Raw genomic sequence first — 22,940 nt, 5'->3', positions numbered from 1 at the left:
ACTTTTGCACGAGTATGCCCAGACGGGGCATGCATAACTAAGAATTGGACGCAACATGGTTTTGTAAATGAGCAACTTATTATCAATAGATAGAACACTGTTTCGAGCAATTAAGGGGAAGAGTGAAGCTTTACTAGCTCGAAACTTCCTGAGAATATGTGTAACGTGTGGGTTCCATGTAAGAGATTTACTGAGGATCACCCCAAGATAAGGGACCTGCTTGACCCAGGGAATGTCCACACCATAGATTTGCAGGTGAGTCGGGAAATTCTTCTTAGTAGTAAACAGTATGGCATGTGTCTTGTCAACATTCATTTTGACTTTCCATTTGGTTAGCCAAGTCTCTAGCGAATGGATGTGGTGTTGCAGCTGTTGTATTGCTGAACTAACAAATGCACTTTGAGTTAGGATCGCTGTGTCGTCTGCATACATGGCTAGTGTTGTGTTGTGTGTACTGGGGATGTCTTTCACGTAAATATTGAATAGGGTAGGGCCCAGAAGGGATCCCTGTGGAACACCAGCCCGTATAGGCCGGTTTGTGGATAATGAACCAGAAACATGAACGACAAAGTGTCTACCGGTTAGGTAGGATTTAATTATGTTTGTGATGTAGCCTGGGAGTCCCAGGTTGTGTAATTTGTATATGAGGGCATCCAGCCATACTCTATCGAAGGCTTTGGCGACATCTAAGAAAAGTCCACCAGTGACACGATGTTGTTGCATCCCACTGCTTATTAACTCAACAACTCTGTAGAGTTGATGCGTTGTCGAGTGCTTACGCCTGAACCCAAACTGATAGGGTATGAGGATCTTCTGCTCATCCAGGAAGATGTTTAGTCTATGTGGGATAACTGCTTCCACGATTTTGCTAATTGAGCTTAGCAAACTGATTGGTCGGTAACTCTCGGGAGCAGTCGCAGGCTTGTTGGGCTTAAGCAGAGGGACAATCTTGGCAGTTTTCCAACAAGTTGGGAAGTACTGCCATCGTAGTATGATATTCACTAACTTGGTGAAGTAGAGTATTATCTTGACAGGGAAGTGCTTGATCATCTCATTTGTGACCCCGTCTACTCCAGGGCTCTTCCTTTTCGCAATTCGCATGATATAGAGACAGACCTCCGATGGCATGGCTGAGATAATGTTGTCTGTGCATGGCTGTGTTGTAAATTTGGAGTGGAAGTCAACAATAAGCTGTTCAGTGTCTGAGTCTGAAATGTTGTTAATGCAGAACTGAGATTCCAGATGCTGAGCTAAAAGTTCTGCTTTCTCAGTTCCGGTGTAATGGATCCGTTGAGGGCCGTGAAGGGGCGGAATGGCGTTATAGCATTTTTTGTACCTCTTCACTGCTTTCCATAAGGAGTTATCCTCTGCAGAAAGAGATCTGAGGTAGTTAGTCCAGCGATCTTGTGAGAGTTTATTTGTAAGAAACTTGACCGCTTTGCACAGGCGATTGAAGTTCCTTTTATCATCACGGTGTCTTGTACGTTGATACGCTCGTCTTGCAGCATTTCTCTCTTTAATCAATAATCTGAGCTCTTGAGGCTTGTGTTTCATACCAGGTTTAACTTCAACTTGTGCTTTTGCATAAACATTTTGTATATTTTCAGTGAGGTCCTTGACCAAACTATCAATGTCACTCCCCTTGTGTATCGTGGGTAAAGTGTACTGGGTGTTGGAGAGGGCTTTGGCAAAGACCTTCCTATACCCCTCGATCGTTTGTTATCACCGATGGGAGAAGGCAAATAGGCCGTTATGATTGCCTATTAGCTTATCACGCAGACCAATAGCAAGAATACGCTAATTACTAATTAATTTTGGAATGATGAAAAAGCATTAAATGCCATTTTGTTTCAATCATATGTCATTCTAAATTTAGCTCTTGATGTCTAGTACACAACAGTATAAACGGTTATTCCATATATTATTAGAATTTTTAATCAGTCCTTAAAAGTGTGGTTAGATGAACATGGTGAAGCATGAAGGCTTTCTGCCTTCCCCCCCCGAAAAAAAAGGAGGATGCTCTCGTGGTGTACATCAGAAAAGAGATTGGCTCTTATTGTAACACACCGAAAAAATCATGAAAACTTAACTTCATACACCTACACTGTTTACCGTGATCTGGAGCCAGGTCAAACTGCCAGCGTTCAGTTGTGTTCACTATAAGGAGTGGGAAATCTGGGAATAAATGGAGTCTTTTTAGATTCAAACTGGGGTTATCTAAGGGTAAAAAAAAAAAAAAAGATTGCATAAAATTTATAGCCGGGAAAGAGGAAACGGGAGGATCCAAATTATTACTGTTAAGATTACGGTTAACTGAAAGAGGGAAAACGCTTCTGTATTAATCAATTTAGAAATTAAGTATGCCATTCGTTCAAACTCTGAATTTCCGTAACCTTGCAGTCCACAGTTTTAGTCAATATGCTCTGCACAAGTTTTAACAATAAACTGATTGACTGCTATTTATCTAATCGATTGGGGGGCAGAGATTGTGTGGGCTCTCTGCCCCCGGAACTGATGCCTTCATGGAGAACTTCCCAATGGAAACTAGTTTGTACTCCCGTTGCGCATGGTGGAAACGCATGAAAACTAAATTCTGCAAGCAAGTTTACTGATAATCGAACACGACCAACTGTCAGTATTCAGCATTTTTAACCTTTGACAGGCTTTTGCTGTAAAATCTGCAAAGAAACCCGTAATTTTTGAAGGAACATCAACTGATCGCATGCTTATTATTGCACTCATAACTCATTATTACAATGCGTTTGTTTTTGTAACTGTAATGACACATTATTTCGATTACTTCTGTTGTTTTTCAGCAATTACTGCTAAAGATATTGATCCCATATTTATTGGTTCCTTTTTTTCCATTTTACAGAAGGTTTTACGAGGAAGCTGCTAAAACTGCTTCTTTAATTTTCAGTATTTCTCTTACAGGACTAATATGATTGATAACAGTGACACTTATACGCATTATACAAATGACTTGTTGTGGGCTTTATACAATGAATACATAAATACATTAAGAAACATTTTGTCGATATCTTGGTTTATATGATTATGGCAAAGCCCCGAGGGCTATTTGCCTAAGGGAAGGGATGCCTTCGTGGAGGTCTTTCTAAGGGAAACTGACTCATATACACGTTACACATGGGGAAAACCACGAAAACACCCATGCAGACAGCCCATTCGCGGGATTCGAACCGAACTACCAGTGTTCACAGCGACTTTACCGCTCGGTCGCTGGTGGGCTCTGCTATCACTGAGAATCACAGAGCTAAATCTATGATAATTCATTTTACCCACAGCTGCTCTCCATTTTTTTTTTTTTTTAAATTTAATGCCACCTTTTTTTATCTTTCGCCCATTTCCCGTTTTTGTTTCTCTCCACTACTGCAAACACAGAATTTCGTTCTTTCTTACTGCATACACATTGAAGTTAATACCTGTTTGTATGCAAATAGTGATGGACCGATAAACGTTACGAACTGAAAACCCTACAAAGGAAAGGAAAGGACAGTGATATGACACTCCTTTTATATAACTTCCTTTCAATATATATATTCGAATACTAACGAATCTTAATCTATTTTCATTGTATAAATAAAAATGTGTTTTGTGATGTTACAATTTCCGTCTACAACCTTTTTTAGATTACAAGTTAACTAGGTATGATCTCGCTTGATGCTGCGCTGGATACAAGGTAAGAGGAATCATTTTGCTCTCTACTTTTATTAATTTGTTGTGAAATTTCGAGGCTATAAAAATGTTTTACAACAAATGATTATGAGACTAAAAGAAAAATCATAGCTTAATTAAATAATAATACAGAAAGAAAAAACTGTAAAAGCTAAAGTGTAATTTCATGTCAAAACCGAAAACAAATTTTTACGACGATACAAAATTCAAATCAAATGCAAATTGGAAAACTGAATTCCAGCAATTACTCAACATGGAAATTCAAAATGCAAATGCTACTAATAAAGGAGGATATTTACGATGTAATCGAAGATGTTCCTCCAAGCCCTATTACAGAACAATGGAGTAAACGGGATCGGCAATGTCGCGCGACGATAAATTTATTTATCGAAGACAGGCAAATAATTCACATTAAACATGAAACTACTGCTAAAGCCACCTAGGAAAAACTCAGGCAGCTACATGAAAAGTCCAATCTTTTAAGTAAACTATTTCTTTTGTGAAAGCTTTACAGTTTGAAGCTTGAAGAACACGGAAATATTCAAACACATATAAATACGTTACTGGAGTTAGTCGATAAACTCAAATCAATAGGTGAGAACATAAAAGATGAACACGTTTTCGGCACTTTTGCTTTGTTCAATGCCTAGTTCTTACGATACGCTCATTACGGCTCTTGAAGCCAGAGCAGAATCGGAAATGAATCCAGAATTCTTAAAAGGGAAATTAATTGACGAATTCAACAACAGAGTTGAAAACAATTCATCAGATTAAACGGCATCTAAAGCCTCATTTCAAAACAAAGACAAAGAGAAAAGTTTTTCTCATATTGTCATAAAAATAATCATTTTAGATCAGGGTGTTATCATATAAAATCGAAACAAAAAAAATTAATCGCGCCAAAACTCGAAGAAAACATACCAAGCAAAGAATACGTGTAACCTCGCGATAAATCAACAAGAAACAAAAATTAAACACCAAAATCGAATCCAGATGGAAAGCCGTCGCTCTGTCTGCTGGCAAAATCATACATCAATCAACCGAGAGTTTTATTTTCGATAGCGGAGCAAGTAATCACCTGGTAAATAATAAGAAATATTTCACGGAATGTAAACCCATAAATCCATCAGATATTATAACTGCGAATGAGCAATGTATTAAATCAACGGCGATAGGATCTGTCTGTTTTAAAACGTTAAATGCTAAAACAAAAAATAACTGAAGTTCTCTTATCGGAAGTTTTATACGCTCCTGAATTAGAAACGAATTTAAACTCAATTAAGAAAATAACGGAAAAAGGACTTTCGGTTCTATATGAAGGAAAAAAATGTATGATCATGAAAGATCAGGTTATTCTAGAATGTCATGCAACTAATAATCTTTACCAAATTAAACCAATCGACAGGAATAATAAACCATCAGTTCATGTAGCATTTCAGTGCAAAAATGAGAACTGTATTCAGCTTTGGCATAGACACCTTGGTCACAGAAACGATGATGCGATCAAACAACTTGTAAACAAAGAACTCGCTGAAGAAATTAAACTAGATAATTGTAAACATGACACCAAATGCATTCAGTGCATAAAATGTAAACTAACTGATTTCCCGTATCCCAAAGAATCGAAATTCAGAGCATCTAAACTGCTCGAACTCGTTCACACATGTTTTAGGACCAGTACAAACACCGTCTGTCAGTGGATACCTGTACTTCGTAACTTTTATTGATGATTACAGCAGGTTCACAATGATTTACCAAATGAAAAAGAAAAATGAAGTAATTTCTAAACTAAAACAATTTATTACTCTTTACAAACAATAAATTCCGGAGAAAGGTAAAAACGCTGAGAAGTGATAACGGTGGCGAATACACAAGTAAGGAACTTGAATATCTTTCAAAACATGGTATAAATCACCAGTTTACTGTACCATATTATCCAGCACAAAATGCAGTCTGTGAACGCAAAAATAGGTCTTTGATGGAGATGACAAGATGTCTTTTAGGTGACTCAGGTCAACCTCACAAATACTGGGCAGAAACAGTGCTGACTGCAAATTATTTACAGAATCGTATGCCTACAAAACCAAATGCTAAAACGCCACACGAATTATTGAATAACAAGAAACCCAACCTCTCATCTGAGGACTTTCGGGTGCAAGGCTTTTGCTTACATCCATAAATCTAAAAGGGGTAAACTGGATAATACTGCCATAGAAGGAATACTCATCGGCTACGACAGCAGAAGAATGGCCTACAGAATTTTAATTCCTGGAGACAAAATCATAATAAGTCCATCTGTACGATTTATTGAAGACACTGGAACTGACGAGCCTGTAAGCATCTCTTTAAACCAGGATGAAGAAAATCCTAAAGATGAAAGCTCAGAACAAGAAGAAATAAAAATTGAAGAACCTGGAAAGGAAGAAATATCAGGATCCGAAGAACCTTTGGAAGTCACAAGGTCGAACAGAGTCACAAAAGGTAAACCTGATCGCTACGGATTCCATGTCAAACATCCAATTTCCTCCGAACCCAAAGGAAGGAAATTCAAACTTTGGAAGAAAATGAAAAAATGGCTGACAGCTGTTCGAGAAGAAATTAATTCACTACAAGAAAATAACACTTGGGAAATTAGTTGATTTACCAATAGGGTGTAAATGGTCTTTCAAAACCAAGTTCAATGCAAAAGGAAAAATTGAAAGATACAAAGCCAGATTAGTCGCAAAAGGATTTAGCCAGAAGTTTGAATCTGACTATGACGAAACCTTTGCTCCTGTAGTAAAATACACAACTCTACGAGCTTTCCTATGTGCAGCTTCGTATATAAACATCATGGAGAACTAGAAGAAATTTACAGGACTCAACCCGAAAGATACTCAAAAGCTGGAAATGAAAATGAAGTTTGCAAGCTGAAGAAATCTATATATGGTTTAAAACAAGCCGCTAGAGCTTGGAATCTAAAAATTGGAAAAATACTTCTAAACATGTCATTTAAACAAAGTAAAGGAGACCCATGCTTGTTTTTCAAAAGCATCAATGAAAAATTCACGTATATAATATTATATGTAGATGATATGCTTATAGGAAGTGAAAGAGAAGAAGATGTAATGGAAACAACCCAACAACTAAACGCTAAATTGGAAATCAAAAACCTAGGAGAAGTCACCTACTACCTTGGCATAAACATCGAAAGAACTAAAGATGGAACCTTTGCCATAAATCAAAGGAATAAAATAGGTGAAATAGTTCAAAAATTTGGACTTCAAAACGAAAAACCAACATATGCGCCAATGGAAACAAACTAGAAACTGAAGATGATCTTCTAAAGGATAATAATTTATTTACTAAATAATATTGATTATATTATCTCCTAAGTTTGGTTTGGTTTATTAGATTACGGCAAAGCACTCGAGGGCTATCTGCCTTAAGGGAGGGATGCCTTCGTGGAGGACTTTTTAAGGGAAACTGGCTCGTATACACGTTACACATGGGGAAAACCACGAAAACACCCATGCAGCCAGCCCGTTCGCGGGATTCGAACCTCGGACCGAACTACCAGTGTTCAGCGACGTTACCGCTCGGCCGCTGGTGGGCCTATTATCTCCTAAGATTCATTATAGTAGAATTACCTGAAAAGAGTGAATCCATACTTAGTAAGTTCTATTTCGAAAGATGTTTTTAAGTAACTTGAATGTAAATTGTTAAAAATGTTTCATGTACTTCTAAAGGATAATACATGCAATTATAGACAATCAATAGGGGCATTTTTATATATTGCAACAATCAGCAGACTAGATATAGCATACGCTGTCAATCTACTGCGTAGAAGAAATGAAAAACCTAGGAACACAGATTGGAATGCTGTCAAGAAAGTCATTCGATACTTGTATACAACCAAAGACTTTAAGTTGGTCTTTAACCAAATCCAAGAACTTATACTGACTGCCTATTCAGATGCAGATTGGGCAAATGACAGAACAACAAGAAAATCCATTAGCGGATACATATTCAAATTAGGAAAAAACTGCATTTCATGGACCAGCAAAAGGCAAAACTTCATTGCACTATCTTCAACTGAAGCAGAATATATTGCAGCAGCTAATACAGACCAAGAAGCACAATGCCTGTTAAATTTGCTTGACTAAAACAAAATCCATCGATTAAACTATATGAAGATAACAAATCATGCATCAAACTATCACAAACGGAGACAAATAGCTTCAGAACAAAACATATAGACGTCAAGTATCACTACTTGCGTAAACTTTAACAAAACGGGATCCTGAGCCTAGACTACAGCAGAAGTTCCGACATGATCGCAGATCTATTCATCAAACCACTAGGCAAGCCTGTGTTCGAGAAACTTCGAAAATCGTTGCAAATGGCGATGCTGCCCATCAAGTAGGGGTGTTGGTATGCAAATAGTGATGGACTGTCGCCAATAGCGCGATAAACGTTATGAAGTGGAAACCCTACAAAGGAGTTAATTTTGTAACTCACTTGTTCGTTACTTTTACTTTTCTCACTCCTTCAGGAAAAGACACTTGCTTTTTTCTTCTCCCTTTCAACATATATATTTGAATACTAACGAATCTTAATCTATTTTCATTGTATAATAAAAATGTGATTTGTTATCTTATAATTTCAGTCTACAACTTTTTTTGAATTACAAGCTAATAAGGTATGATCTCGCTTGATACAAGGTAAGAGGAATCATTTTGCTTTCTAACTTTTATAAATTTGTTGTGAAATTTCGAGGCTATAAATTACGCATCTTTATCACATTCATTTTCCCAGCGTAAGTAGACAACAGTTATTATGTTCTAGAAAAACAAAATATGTTCTGTACATTTCATATTTGATTTACTTTATCTATGATACGTATTCTTCATTGCATAGTTATATATTAGTCTTATTTCATCGTGTAGTACATGAATCATAAAATTCCTATGTAGCAGGCCCATTCAGTTACCAGGAACTGAGACCCAGTCGAACTATTCGAATCCAGCAGTCTTATCCATTCGGCCATTGGTGCACTAGTCATAATCAGAGAGGTTGGAAACAAAAAAAACGTGCCCTCTTACTCCAAACACTTACAAACATCAAGCCTGTCTGGTATTCGAACACAGACTCAAAATAGGACAGCCTGCATTTTTTTAAACAGATTTCCACTATTATTCCAAGCCTAGCAATAATAAAATCGCTCAAGACAAGCTTGGTCCAGTTCGGATCATTGGCATTTTATTTTTTATTCGTATTACGTATATATTGCAGTGTTTAGTTTTGAAAGACTCGCAAGAATCCATTTTTGAGGCAAAAGCTCCAGACCATTGTCGTAATAAATAACTTTTTAACTTGTTCCAATTTCTGTAAAACTGTAGTACTTTATTTGGAAGCAATGCAGAGGGCGAGCGAAATCATTTCAGACTTTCCTTTACATTATTCTTTCAGTTCTACGAGAAAATTAAAAAAAAAAAAAAACCTGAAAAACAATATTTATTTTCAAATGCTTCTTCGCGCGTGTTTATATAATACAATAAGCAATAAACACAAATTTATTTAACATTACTAAATACATAGTCCGCAGCAGAGAGCGAAAAAAATTCAAGAATAGAAAACAGATATACTGAAAGTATCTCCACAATGTTATTACTCAAGAAAAACGCTTAGCGAAAAAGTACAAAATATATTCGTGAATGGAAGGAAGTTATATAAACCTACATGATTTATGAATAAAAATCATTCCTTCTTTTACTGCAACAGTGATCGGATAGCTTGTTCAATACCTCCATGAAAGTGTACAAGAAAAAGAAATATGCATTCCGCGTTTCGGGAAATACCGACTTGTAACATTTGTTTGATCTCTGATAAATAATGAAAATAATAATAATAATAATAATAATAATAATGACTGTAAATTCCTCTTTAATTAATTTTAATGTACTGCTGCAATTAAATAATTTAATCAATTGTCTTTGATGGAGAGTACCCTGAAAATTACCATTAAAACAGTTCCAGTTAAAGGCGTTCTGTTGGGAGGGGGCTCATTTTTTATCAAGAATTTTAGGATGATTTTGGGCTCTTTAAGGAGGCCTAAAGTGGTAAAATCGTCGAACCAAGCTTCTATCTTGGGATAAAACGAAATAGTTCCCATTTTTTTTTTCATAGCTCGACCTAAGCAAGCACCTTATGTAGTTTCAATATGCGAGTCAAAAAGCCTTAAAATACTTGAACAAGTTTAAAAAAGTGTTCCTTAAAAATGTTCATTTATATTCGGTTTTTTAAAGTGATTAAATCTACCCAAATACATGAATTTACTGAACAAAAACGTAAAATGGCACCTTTTAAGATCCTCTAACGGCTGAATTATTACTCTTCAAGCAAAATATTAATATTTTATAATATGGCAACTAATAATCACTTCCCATTGTCTTTAAGCGTCTCTTTGTCTGAGAGGTAGCCATTCTTGTAAAACGGTAATTTTAGACCAATTATTCTTTAAAACAATTAAAATTATTTCCCAATTTTGTACTGTTAATTAAAATAATTACCTTATAAGTTAGTTAATACGTTTAATTTAAATATTAAGCTTTACTTTCTGTTTCTTTATACTGGTTCGTAAATCGAAATTGTAGCACGATTCTCGCTATTGCAAGCCGAACTTGAATACAATTAGATATAATGTTTTTACATTATTTATTGTTCATTGAAATAATTACAAGTTAATTAATATGTTTAATTTGATACATATTATTTGTTATGTTTCTTTCAACTGATTCGTAAATCGCAAATGTTGCTTCAATTTTCGCTATAACAAGCCGATTTGAATAAGATTAGATATCACGTTTTTACATTAATTTTGTATTGTTCATTGAAATGACTACTAAATTTGTCATGCCAGCACTATATAAATACTTGATGAATTAATTAGTAAGTTTAATTAGAATAATATGCTTTATTTTTTATATACTGTTTTAACCGATTCGTAAATCGAAAATGTGACTTCATTTTCGCTATTACAAGCCGACTTGAATTTAGATATAACGACGTTTTTACATGTAATCAAATGACACACTTATTCTCAATTAATGGTGCAATTTTATTTTACTCGCTAATTTGAAATGAGAAACTCAATCCCCCCCCAAAAGGCTTTCACGGAACAAACAATGTAGTCGAATTTCATTGCGTAGGAATTTACAAATTGCATTCTCTACTCAGTTAAACAAATTAAAAATAATAACAGCTTTTAGTAATTCCAAACTGTTAGTTTTAAGCAATCAAATACACGTAAACAAATCATAGTGAATTTAATTAGTTTTTTTCAATGCTTTATTATAGAATGATATTAAATAATGCAATAATTATTAAAGTATTTTAATTTAATTTATATAATAATAAACAATTTTTAAAACAGCAATTTTACTGTATTTTACTCATAAGCCTGACTTTATACTGTTCGCAAGAGTATATATACAGAACACACTGCAGTTAGTTATTAAAAGAGAAGAGAAAGAGATTTAACAAAGTTAGTTATTGTTTTAAAACTGCTTGAAGTAAAAATGCACATTATTTAATATTTCTGAAATTATACTTTATAACATGAAACATAATTTTATTTCAGAAACCTATCTTGTAAAAACGATGGATAGAATTCCTGTGCCAGTTCGTAAGTAATTATAACATTTATCATGCAAATATATAATTTTTCTTTCCTTGGGATGTCTCCAGTATAAAAGTATATCAATAATTCTAATTTAAAAACATATTAAAGTTCAATAGCAATTATTATATGCAATTACTAATTTTTTTCACTGTTCCATGTGTTGTTAATTTTACATGATACATTTATTATAAAAGTCATGGTTTAACCCTCTCTCTAATTACACATCTCAATCTAAAATACATATTTATAACTATGAATATTAATTTTATCTCTAAAAATGAAAACATTCAAAATGAATGAAAAATATAAAGTTTAGCTGTAATGCTTATTTAACTTCTGAGTACAAAAATAATCTATAATTCTATGCTAGCATGAATATATTGTAGTAAAACTTTGTGTATATTTTTGTAAAAGAAAATTAACACTCATTTTTAGTTCAACAATTCATATCAATAAATATTTATAAGTCTTCTAAGGGTTTTCCAATCCCCAAATTACTACTATGCTAAATGTCAATCATATTGGCACCCGCAAAAAAATCATGATTTGTACTTTTGACAATTTTTCACCAATGCATCTTTGATCCTTTTAAATTCTGATGTTAGGTTTGGAATCCTCTTGCATAGCAACCAAGCTTTATGGGCGTTGAAAATGTGCTTTCCTTTGTATCGACGAGAGACATTATTTCAATCACTTTTTCTCTTATTTCTTGAAGTAACTTGGAAATACTCAAACTCTCCAAGTTTTCCTGTTCTGCATCGTAAGCCTATCCAACCAATTTCTGTGAGAAAAACAGGAGGTTTTTCATGTTGCACCTCATCACTACTTTAAAGAAACTCTGGTGAATTATTGCATTATAATGTTCTCATTCCGAGGTCACCTGGGCGAATCAAGGAAAGGGTTAAAATTATTTGCAATGAAATTTTGGTGAAACATTGCCACTGCAATGAGTGGTAACACCAATTTTAGCTGCACAATATGTGTGAGCGCTGACTCGCTTCTTTCCTGTTCACAGTCAATATCTGACATTGGCCATGATTGTGTTCATTTTAAATATTTAGCCTCTTGCAAGATGCATTTTCATTTTTTAAATGATAAATAAAATTGTTTTTGAATACTGCTGTCAAAATTGATTTGAATTTAAAGTTGTGGCCTTTTTTGAAATGATGAGTCTGGAGTATAATGGTGTTAAATCGTCATCATAATTGGTTACTAAATGTGAAGAATAAGGTTATGCTGCAGTTTTACATGCAGCTGGAGTGAAGTGCTTTTGAACAAGCTGGATAAAATTTGGGATTCCATGGCAGTATTTATGCCAATGCAAATGATTCTTTTATGAAGATATAAGTCAGGGATATTTTAATGAAAGCATTCATAACTTTGTGTGTCGTCTTTTGGAATTAGATAAAATTAAATTATTTTTTTGTATGACGCTCTCTGGAATTTTAATAGTGAGTGTTTTCAAAAAAAAAAAAATTTTTTTTAAACTGATAATCTTAATGGATTTTTAAAACATATTTTTTAGAATATTCATAAAGTGTATTTTTGAAAGAAAATGTTTTTCTGCACGTTCTTAAAGTCAGTTTTTTCCTTACTAATAATGTATACAGTATATTTTATATGTTTAATATTTTTGTTAATATACATGCATTTTTCATTCTCATGTGCATCCCTAATGGGTATAAGCACATGACATGTCTTCTATCCTTTTACATCATGCTTTAGTATTAATATTTGTGAAAAATATTTTTTATTTTCTGTGAATATTTTTCACTTATAGTATTTATAATAAGTAATTGAACAAAATTGTTTTTATACTTTGTCTATTCTGAATTTCTTTTAAGTTCTTGCAATTAGAACAATATGTCTTCTCTTAATTTAAATTGTCATGTCACATCATGAAAATTATACTGATCATTTTAGAACTGAAAATGTAGCAGCTACATATGCATCGCACATTTAAGTAAAATTACCGCCTTTTTGGAAAACAAACCCTGCATTACAGTTTGTTAGATCAGAATTCCACTTTTCCCTTTCCAATATAACATGAAATTTAACCATACTGTGGTTCCTGTGGATTCTCATACACTTAATTCTGTTAGCAATATCATTTAAAAAAAACCCCATAACTGGAAAATATGATATCTTAAAACAAAGATCCATTGCAATACATTCTGAAAGTGAAGCATCAAAAATTTGTACTCTGTTGTTATGTTTCAAGCTAGGCAACCAGCGCCTATCTCAGTTGTTGACTCATATGCACGATGTAGTAGATGATACTGTAGGTAAGGGGTCTTCAAACCGTGGCCCGCTGAAGGCATTATACACTGACTACCAATAAGTATTTGGACACCTGTGATAGAAGAGAAAAAATAACTTTATTCAAAATCAATAGTTGGTAGAGCCTCCACAAGAGGTAATTACAGCATGGACCTTCCGGGGCATACGTTCCACAAGTCTTTGTATGACAGCTAGTAGTATTTTCTTCCACTCAGCTTGGAGAAGACATAGAAGTTCCTTCACCGATTTTGCACGGGTAGTGCACCCCTGAATTCGGCGATGCAACTCGTCCCAGAGATTCTCGATAGGGTTCAGGTCTGGGCTCTGGGCAGGCCAGTACATTCGATGAACTCCATTGGCACCATACCAAGCCTTGGTTAACGTCGAAACATGACAACTGGCATTGTCGTCCTGAAAGTAACAGGGGTCCAACCCGTAAAACTGCCACAACGTAGGAAACACATTGTCATCCAAAATAGTGCAGTAGGCATCAGAGTTGAGCTTACCATGAATGGAGACCAAGGGTCTAGCCCATACCATAATTCCACCTCCGCCGAACTTGACTGTTGGCACAATGCATTCGGGAAGGAGACGTTCTCCAGGTAGACGCCAAACCCAGACCCTGCCATCCGAACGGTAAAGGGTGAACCTTGATTAGTCACTCCAAAGAACCCTTCTTCACTGATCTACGGTCCAATTTCGATGTGCTTTGCACCACATTAACCAAGCAGCACAGTTGGACTTTGTGATCAAAGGCTTATGGGCAGCAGCACGACCATGAAAACCAAGCAGATGTGCTTCCTTACGGATGGTATTCATTAAAACAATACTCCCGGATGCCTGTTGAAACTCCTTGCAGATGAGGGCTATCGGTTGGGTGCGGTTTTTCTGAATTTCTCTGAACAGCACTCGTCGGTCTCTATTCCCCAGTTTTGTTGGTCTGCCGACTCAGGGCACATTCCGACAATTACCGCTCACCTTCCACTTCTTAATCACATAGGCCACTGTCGATATTGGGTATCGCTAGATATGTCCTTTAAGAATCGGCCACATTTGTGATACCCGATAATTACACCTTTCTCAAAATCAGAGAGCTCCGAACTGCGAGGCATCTTGCATGCGACTAAAGCCGATACTGTTTCCTACACAATATATACCGGCGGAATCCGTGGCGTACCTTGGGACCGCAGATATTGTCATTTGCATAGGTGTCCAAATACTTATTGGTAGTCAGTGTAGTGGCCCCACATTTGAATTTGAAGAAAAATTGAAGAATTTAAAAAAATTCTGATTTTAAGAAAAATTGCCTTGTCAGCTTTTTTGTCGCAAAAAACTTTTTTTCTCTTATTCTTGATATATAAAACATTTTATTGACATGCCTGATATTATTTGAGATAAGATTTTCTGAAAATGATGAATTTTGCAAAAATTTCACTTTATCTTATGTAATATGTGTTCCAACTGAACTTCAATTAGAATTTATAGATTAACAGTGTGACTCTGCAGTAAAATGCAAGTTTCTTGAAAATCCTACATTAATTGATTTTTATTCGAAGTACATGACCGAAGACAAGTATACAGGAATTCGTAAACATGCACTCTTCATGTCTTCTCTCTTTGGCGGTACCTACATATGCGAACAACAATTTTAGTAAAACGAAAATCCTAAAATCAAAAACAAGAACACGGCTACAGACATTTGGAGGAAACTACGAATTGCAACAACACAGATTAAACCGGATATTGAAGCTTTAATCAAGCAAAAACAATTCAGATTTCACACTAAAACTAAAACAGCTACTCTCTCCCGCCAGTAATGTAAGTTTAAAAAAAAAATTTTTTTTATTGTAAATGCATTTTGTAACTTCGTTCTGTACGATCATCTTTATTCTTTTTTTCATAGTTAAAAAAAGTTGCAAAACATTTTAAATCAATTTCCATTTTACTTTCTGGAACCAATGTATATATATACTATATACAAATCTGTAACACTAACTCTTCGCTTAGAATCAACTGTAATCTTGCAAAACAAACCTCCCATTTTTATATAAATTTTCTGACTACACTATTTTTTGACAGACATGTGGCCTGCGGATCTTTGTGAATTTATTGATGTGGCTCTCGGGCATTAAAGGTTGAAGACCCCCACTGCAGGTGAACCCTTAAGGTCTTTGTGGCTTGTGGGGCTTCCTACTGATACACAATTTATTTTAGCTACTCTCAGAGAAGTTGATTTGAGAAAATTGGCTACGGTCATCAGTAAGTTTATTGAGCTTGCATCTCACTCTTAATGCAAAACTATCACGACCCCCGAGTCAACTGAATCTGCTACAACTTGTTTGGAACTTCAGGTATCACAACTAAGCAAGTCAGCGATTTAATCTAAATTTTTTAAAGTTTGAATCTTTTAAATGCAATTTTTGGCATTCATATACCATAGCAGGTTAAATTAATGCACTAACTGCTATAAAAAGGGAACACATGACCTTTGCTTCTATGGTGGAAATTTTGGGGAGCGAACAACAACAATGCCAGTTTCCATGTTTCTTCCATCAAAAGGGAAACGAATAGAGTAATTCTATAGAAATCTACAAACTTCCAAAACTTTAAGCACATTTAAAATTTTTGATGCACTATATAGGATACAGAAAAGCAAAATTAAACACTTTTTATTCATTAGTACTGAATTATTTTTCAGTGGAAATTTCGCTGTTTTTCTTACAGCTTAATGTTTTTGAGCAGAATTTGCTAGGAAATGACTGTTTTTATTTTATATTTCATATTTTTGTCACATAAATGCTTATATATGTAACATGATGTTGCAAAATTTTATTTTACTAAGATATAAACTAACATTTTTTTACCTCCTTGTTATTGAGTGTAACTTGCTGTTCAGAATCTGGCAGCAGTTTTTTTTAAACTTTTTTTTAAGTTATATTCCAAATAATAAAATATTGTGGTGTTATCACAAGCTAGTTTTATGGTGCATTCTTTTAATATGTGGAGTTAAGGTTTGGAGATTCAACTGCCAATTATGTGGAAAGAGGCAAAACTCATTGTTATTAAGTGTGACAGCTGAATTACACATTTAACACTCCCTCCAGTTCTGTTATCACAAGAACAAAAGTATGATCTATGACATAACTCAATTACTGAATGAAAAGCAAAAATTTAAATTTTAAAAATGTCATCTAATACAAATCTTTTAAAAGTTCACAAGAGGGTCTTATCTTTTGTGTTAAACAGTTCTGTTAACCTTTTAAATATTGTTTTGGGAAAAACTTTTGTAAAGATATCTGCTAACTGTTCAGCTTTCACATACTTCATAATAGCAGATTTGTCTTCACATTTTGCACAATTAATATGTTTGTGCACACAATATGTTATGTGCATTTGTGAAATAAAGGGTTTTTGATCAGCTTAAGGGCACTCTGGTTATGACTGGAAATAACAATTCCCTTCTTTACACATTTCACTTTGACCCACATCTTTCAGAAGCTGGTGCAGCCACAATACGTCTTTCACCGCAGTTGAACGTGCAATATATTCAGCTTCAGTGGTAGACGTACAAACAATTGATTGCTTTTGATTACACCAAGTTATCTTTGCAAAAGAATTCATCTTTCTTTGAGACATCTAGCTTTTCAATTAGTCCTTTATCTCTCTGGTCACAAAGAGTTTTTAAGCTACTTTCACTTACTTGTGAAAATTTCATCATAGATGATATTATAAACATTGGCATTGCATCTTTTTCCCTTTTTGCTATTGCTGCTGCATAATTTCCTGACTTAGTTCTGTTGGTGACAGAAAATACTCCTTTTGTCTTGAGGGCACAAATAATTTGAAATTTCTGTTCTGAATAATTTTGTCTGTTAAATTTGTTTATAGGTGACACATCTATACTGTCCATCCTTACCCTGTTCTTTCACACCATATTCTTCAATTATTCTTGTGATAAATATTTGCTTCAGAAGAAACTATATTTTTAAGCATGGAATGCTGAGCCAACTAACTCATTTTCACAGTTGTATATATCAGCGAGATTTTGCATTTTTAATATCTTCAGTCTTTTACCTCTATAATCCCTTCAGAGAGAAGATTTTTCTTTAAATCTGGAACACAGAGAACATTACATATTTCTTCTTCTTGCCATTTACCATGAATAAACTTCTGGACTTTTTAATTTCCTTTTCCTTTAATGGGTAATTCTACAATTTTACCTAGAGGGATAGTTTCATTTTCACTTGTCTCAATGAAGCTGTCAAAGTAGCTGAGATTGTAGGTCATAGGAACAGATACACCACTTTCCAACACTTTTTTTTACACTTTCTCTATTTCCTAGCTAAATGCACTGTAATTTGGTGTAATTCTTTTCGGAACACTAGTTTCTTCTCCACACAGCTTGGAATTAACTCTCGAGCATAACGTCCTTTCATAAGACAGATATAACACATTATTTTGGTTTTATCTAAGTTTCTGTTATATTTTAAAATTTGTTCTCACTTCCCGATTCTCGTATAGATTACCTTGTTTGCTTAAATTTATTGCAATTAAAGGCAAAAAATGAAGACTCACCATTCTCAGATTGCAATAAAAGACATTTCTTCATCGATAAGTCTTGCGATCAGATTCGAAAAGTTTTATTTATTATCATGAACAGATAACCAGGTTTGTCTGAAATTTCCATATTTTAGAGGCAATGATCCTAAAATTTTCGTAATTATAGTTGGATTGCTGATGCTTTCACTAGACTCTTTGATTTGATGAGCAAGATTTTCTATATTTGCAATTTACAGAACTTACTTGTGAAAATTCCATCATAGATGATATTATAAACATTGGCATTGCATCTTTTTCCCTTTTTGCTATTGCTGCTTCATAATTTCCTGACTTAGTTCTGTTGGTGACAGAAAATACTCCTTTTGTCTTGAGGGCACAAATAATTTGAAATTTCCATTCTGAATAATTTTGTCTGTTAAATTTGTTTATAAGTGACACATCTATATTGAACATCCTTACCTCTGTTTTCTGAATTCTAAACTGAGAGTATAATGGATTGGCTTGCGTTCAAATATCGTTACATGCATTAACCCGTTCAAATTTAAAAAAAAAAAGGCCTAAAGTGGAATAAAAGTAACAACAAAAAACACAGAAACGAATCTACAGAATATAAACACAAAAACATAAGAGTATTGCCAAAAAGTGAAATCATCAACGATCCAACTATAATTATGAAAATTTTAGGAACATTACCTCCAAAATATAGAAATATCAGACAAATCTGGTTATCTATGTGTGTGTATTATAAGTGTAAAACATATCCGTGTATAAGTCAAGAATTTTAGAAACTTTTTCTAAAGCTAACTTATAGAGTCTGCTGGTATACGGATCTGCTAATCTTCCTAAAAACGTAGATATTTTACCGTTAGTCGGACGCAAGCGATAAATTGCCAAATATAGCACTTCTTTATTTCTTTAGTTTCTAGTACTTAAGTTTATATATAACTAATTTTAAATAAAATGAGTTGTTTCTTTTATGAAAAGGAGTTTTTTTATATTGCTGGTTTGTTGCATCGGCATGAAAACAAAATAACATTTATCAAAACAGAAATAACACTAGCACAGATACTATAGATCATATCTTAAGAGAATAAATGAGTGGAGGAAATATATAGAGGTGCCAGAGTTAAAACTATCACTGTTAGCACTACGCATTTTACTTTATAATAGCATCCCTGGAAAATATTCCATCTCTTTTAGCTGCTTGGCAATATACTTGAACATTACATTATTTTTTCTTCCCCCATTTAAATTTATAAATGGGTTTTGAATTTTAGATAAATTTTTGAAGGAAAAAACACACTCTCAGCTTATGGACAAATCAACTTATATTCAGAAATATATAGTAATTAAATTATAGGAAGAGAATTTTATTCTCAAATTTGTTTTACAATTATGTTAAATATTAGATTATGGTTCAGAACTATAATTTTTACATATATTTATTATTAAAATGCTGTTATACGAGTGAATATTATTGGTTGCAAAGATAATTGCATTGATTTATTCAGTTTTCATTTGATGACAGGTCTTTTAATTCTTTCATTGGTGCTGTTTAGAAAGTTCTTAACTTCCTTGTGCAAATGCACTTATGAACCTTGATTAAATAATTTTGAGATCTTATCCTTTTGCAAGATTTAAATTTTAACTTCTATACGAAACACTGTACAAAGTTACATAAAACCTCACAAGCAATTCTGCTGAATTCTGCTATGGAATTAAAGATGTACGTTTCAAAATTCTAAATGCAGGTAGAATATAAAATATACTTAATATTCAAGATTTAAATTAATAAAACTCATCACATTTGTAAGACGTATTGCATGAAACTTAAAAGAATGTCATAAAACTAGCTTGTGTTAGCACCATATTTAATTATCTGGAACATTAGATTTAAAAAAAAAAAAAAAAAAAAAAAAAAAAACTGCTGCCATATTCTGAATAGCAAGTTATTCTCAGTAAAAAAGGCTGATTTATTTCCTTCATAAAAGAAAAGGATTTTACTATATCACGTGATTTATACAAACATTTATGAAACAAAAATATGAAATAAAAAGTAAAACAGTCATTTCCTAGTGTTATTACTAAAACATAGTCTTATCATTAAATATCATTAAAATAAAAATACTTCTTTCACTCATCCCAGATACCGAGCAATCCAGAAAAACTAAAGACAAAACTTGCTCACTTATCTGGGTAGTGTGATGTTGAATCTGAATAAAAACTCTAAGAAGTTGATTTATCTAATTATATTCTCTCTACACTACAAAATATATACATTTTTTAACAATTGTCGGGAAATTTTTCTGGCCCCGAAAGTTATTACACATCTTAATCAGTTCACGTCACGAGGTCGAAAGGGAAAAACCCTTTTTTTCTTCCTACTTCAATGACAGCCAACGCCATCTGTGTCTCGTACATCAAAATGAAGAGATTTGTTTTTAATATTTGTTAGATACAACTAATCAGTTTCACAACACTCCCACCTTTTTGATTTTCAGAAGGAAAATCAAAAATCAAATAATGGTATCCTTAGCACAGGAACACACTTCTAGAGGGTACAGTTTACGTACAGGACGAATCAGTATGCCATTTCTAGTTTTCACTTTTACAACTCTTACACATCCATCTCTGCTTGTACAAAGTTCTTGGACACGAGCAATTGGCCAGTTCACTCTTTTAAGGTTCTCACAACCTATTAGCACGATGTCTCCTACTTTTAATTCACAGTCCGTCTGTCCATGCTTTTGTATTAACTGTTTAAGGTACTCCTTGCGGAAACGGCTACGAAATTGTTCTCGAAGTTTCTGGCAGAAACGCTGACGAGCCAAGAGTTTATTTCGATCTAAAGCATCCAAATCTGCTGTACCTGAAACCTTAATGTCCTGTAAGAACATGGAAGGCGTTAATGGTAGAAGATCCTCAGAGTCATTTGACACATAAGTAAGTGGTCGACAGTTTCTTACGGCTTCCACATCACAGATGACGGTGAGTAACTCTTCGTAATTGACTGCAGCTTGTCCTAAGACTCTCACAATCAAATTCTTGGCTGTGCGGATTAGACGCTCCCACCATCCGCCCCACCAAGCAGCAGTGGGCGGAATGAACTTCCAAGTGATAGGATGCAAAGTTTCCTGAGCAATTAACTTTACCCAGTCAACCTTTTTCAGCAATGCAGATGTACCGACAAATAAACTGTAGATGTCTGAATTGTCTGAATAAACTGTAGATGGCCGACCTCTTCTGGCTATGAACCGACGAAACGCTTGAATGAAGCATTCGGTACTTACGGATGTCACTAGTTCCAAATGTACACATCTATATACAGCACGCGTAAACAGTACTACCCATGTTTTGTTTTTATTTTTGAGAATCAGAGGGCCACATAAATCTATGCCGGTAACTTCAAATGCGAAAGCATCTCGAACTCTGTCTAATGGTAATTGAATGGGTGCAGTAGTTGGAGGTTTTGCTGAAAATCATTTACAACGGACGCACTGTTTCACCACCGATCTAATTCGGCGTCTTGCACCAATGATCCAGAATTCTTCTCTAATTATAACAGTTAATGCTTGTACGCCGGCATGAGAATGCTTTAAATGGTAATCTCTAATTAAACAGTCAATAATATAATGCTTAGAAGGTAATAAAATCGGGTACCGGAATGCATAAGAATCGTTCGGTGATTTTCGTTTTTACTCTTCTTAAGCCATTCTGATCTCGTACGGTCAAAAGACCATTGATGGAGTCTCCAGTCTCTGGAAAACTCTCCCCCTGAACAAGTGAAAGAAGTATAATTTTAGATTCCTTTATCTCGGAAGCAGACAGAAAAGGCTCTTTATTTACAATTTTCTTTCGACAATTTTTGATAAGTCTCTTTATCCAACCTAAAACTCTTAACATTTTTGAAAATTTAGAGAACATCTCACACTACTTAACTTTATCCGCTTTTGTAGTTATACTAAGATTTACATTTAAATTTATGCCTTTCCTGCACTCTGAAAAAACTAAAGTTTCCTTTGGCTTAACCTCTAATTTTGGCCAGCTATCTCTAGGGTCTTTGAGCCAAACAGGCCCTCTCCACCAATTTAATTCGGAAAACTGAAGAGGGGAACAACCACGAGAAGGTAAATCAGCTGGGTTAGAATGACCCTGTACATATGACCACTGATTTGCTTTAGTGAAAGCGCAAATTTCCTTCATGCGATTGCCCACAAAAGTCCCCCACGCATTATTTCTTTGAATCCAAGATATGGCCGTGGTGGAATCGGTACAAAAATATTTCGGGATGTCATCTAATGTAAGAGCTTCTGTCACATATTTGGAAAGACGCACGCCCAAAAGACAGGCCATAAGTTCTAGACGGGGAATAGTAAGTTCTTTTAAGGGTGCGACTCTTGACTTAGCCATTACAAAACTGACTAATGTTTCTTCTTTAGTTTCACATCTCAAAAATATTACCGTGGCATAAGCATGCTGGCTTGCATCACAAAATACATGAAGTGTCCAGGAACTTCTATCTCCAAAACCTATACGTTGTGGTATTCTCAACTTATTCAAAATTTGTAATTTATTATACCACCTCGAAAATTTACTTTTGATACTATCTGGTAATGGAGTATCCCAGTCTGCTTTTATCGCCCAAATTTCCTGTAGCAGTAACTTTGCAGGCAATAAAACAGGTGTCAAGAAACCCAAAGGATCAAACATTGTCTGCGTTACTGACAAAACCTCTCTTTTA

The 22,940-nt window shown here is 34.4% G+C and overlaps 1 protein-coding gene and 1 long non-coding RNA gene across 3 annotated transcripts in view; one reads left to right on the top strand and one right to left on the bottom strand.

The window, feature by feature from the left end:
* Positions 1 to 22,940, bottom strand: part of LOC146992737 (uncharacterized) — a 62,404-nt gene that overhangs the window by 12,166 nt on the left and 27,298 nt on the right. The window lies entirely within an intron of this gene.
* LOC118183198 (uncharacterized) overlaps positions 8,236 to 22,940 on the top strand; it is a 91,383-nt gene continuing 76,678 nt past the window's right edge. The window contains exons 1-2 of one of the 2 annotated variants that reach the window (XM_085809077.1): positions 8,236 to 8,399; positions 11,318 to 11,362. In XM_085809077.1, coding sequence (XP_085665203.1) covers positions 11,338 to 11,362 — 25 coding nt within the window. In that variant the 5' untranslated portion in view covers positions 8,236 to 8,399; positions 11,318 to 11,337. Of the gene's footprint in view, positions 8,400 to 10,121; positions 10,173 to 11,317; positions 11,363 to 22,940 lie in introns of those variants that run through there. The other variant, XM_085809078.1, reaches the window with a different exon arrangement.

The sequence above is a fragment of the Stegodyphus dumicola genome, chromosome X2 (assembly GCF_044657685.1).
Source record: "Stegodyphus dumicola isolate Sdum_Otavi_A_Nest chromosome X2, ASM4465768v1".
NCBI lineage: Eukaryota > Metazoa > Arthropoda > Arachnida > Araneae > Eresidae > Stegodyphus > Stegodyphus dumicola.
The sequence above is the reverse complement of the archived record's forward strand: the minus strand, read 5'-3'. Positions and strand labels throughout refer to the sequence as shown.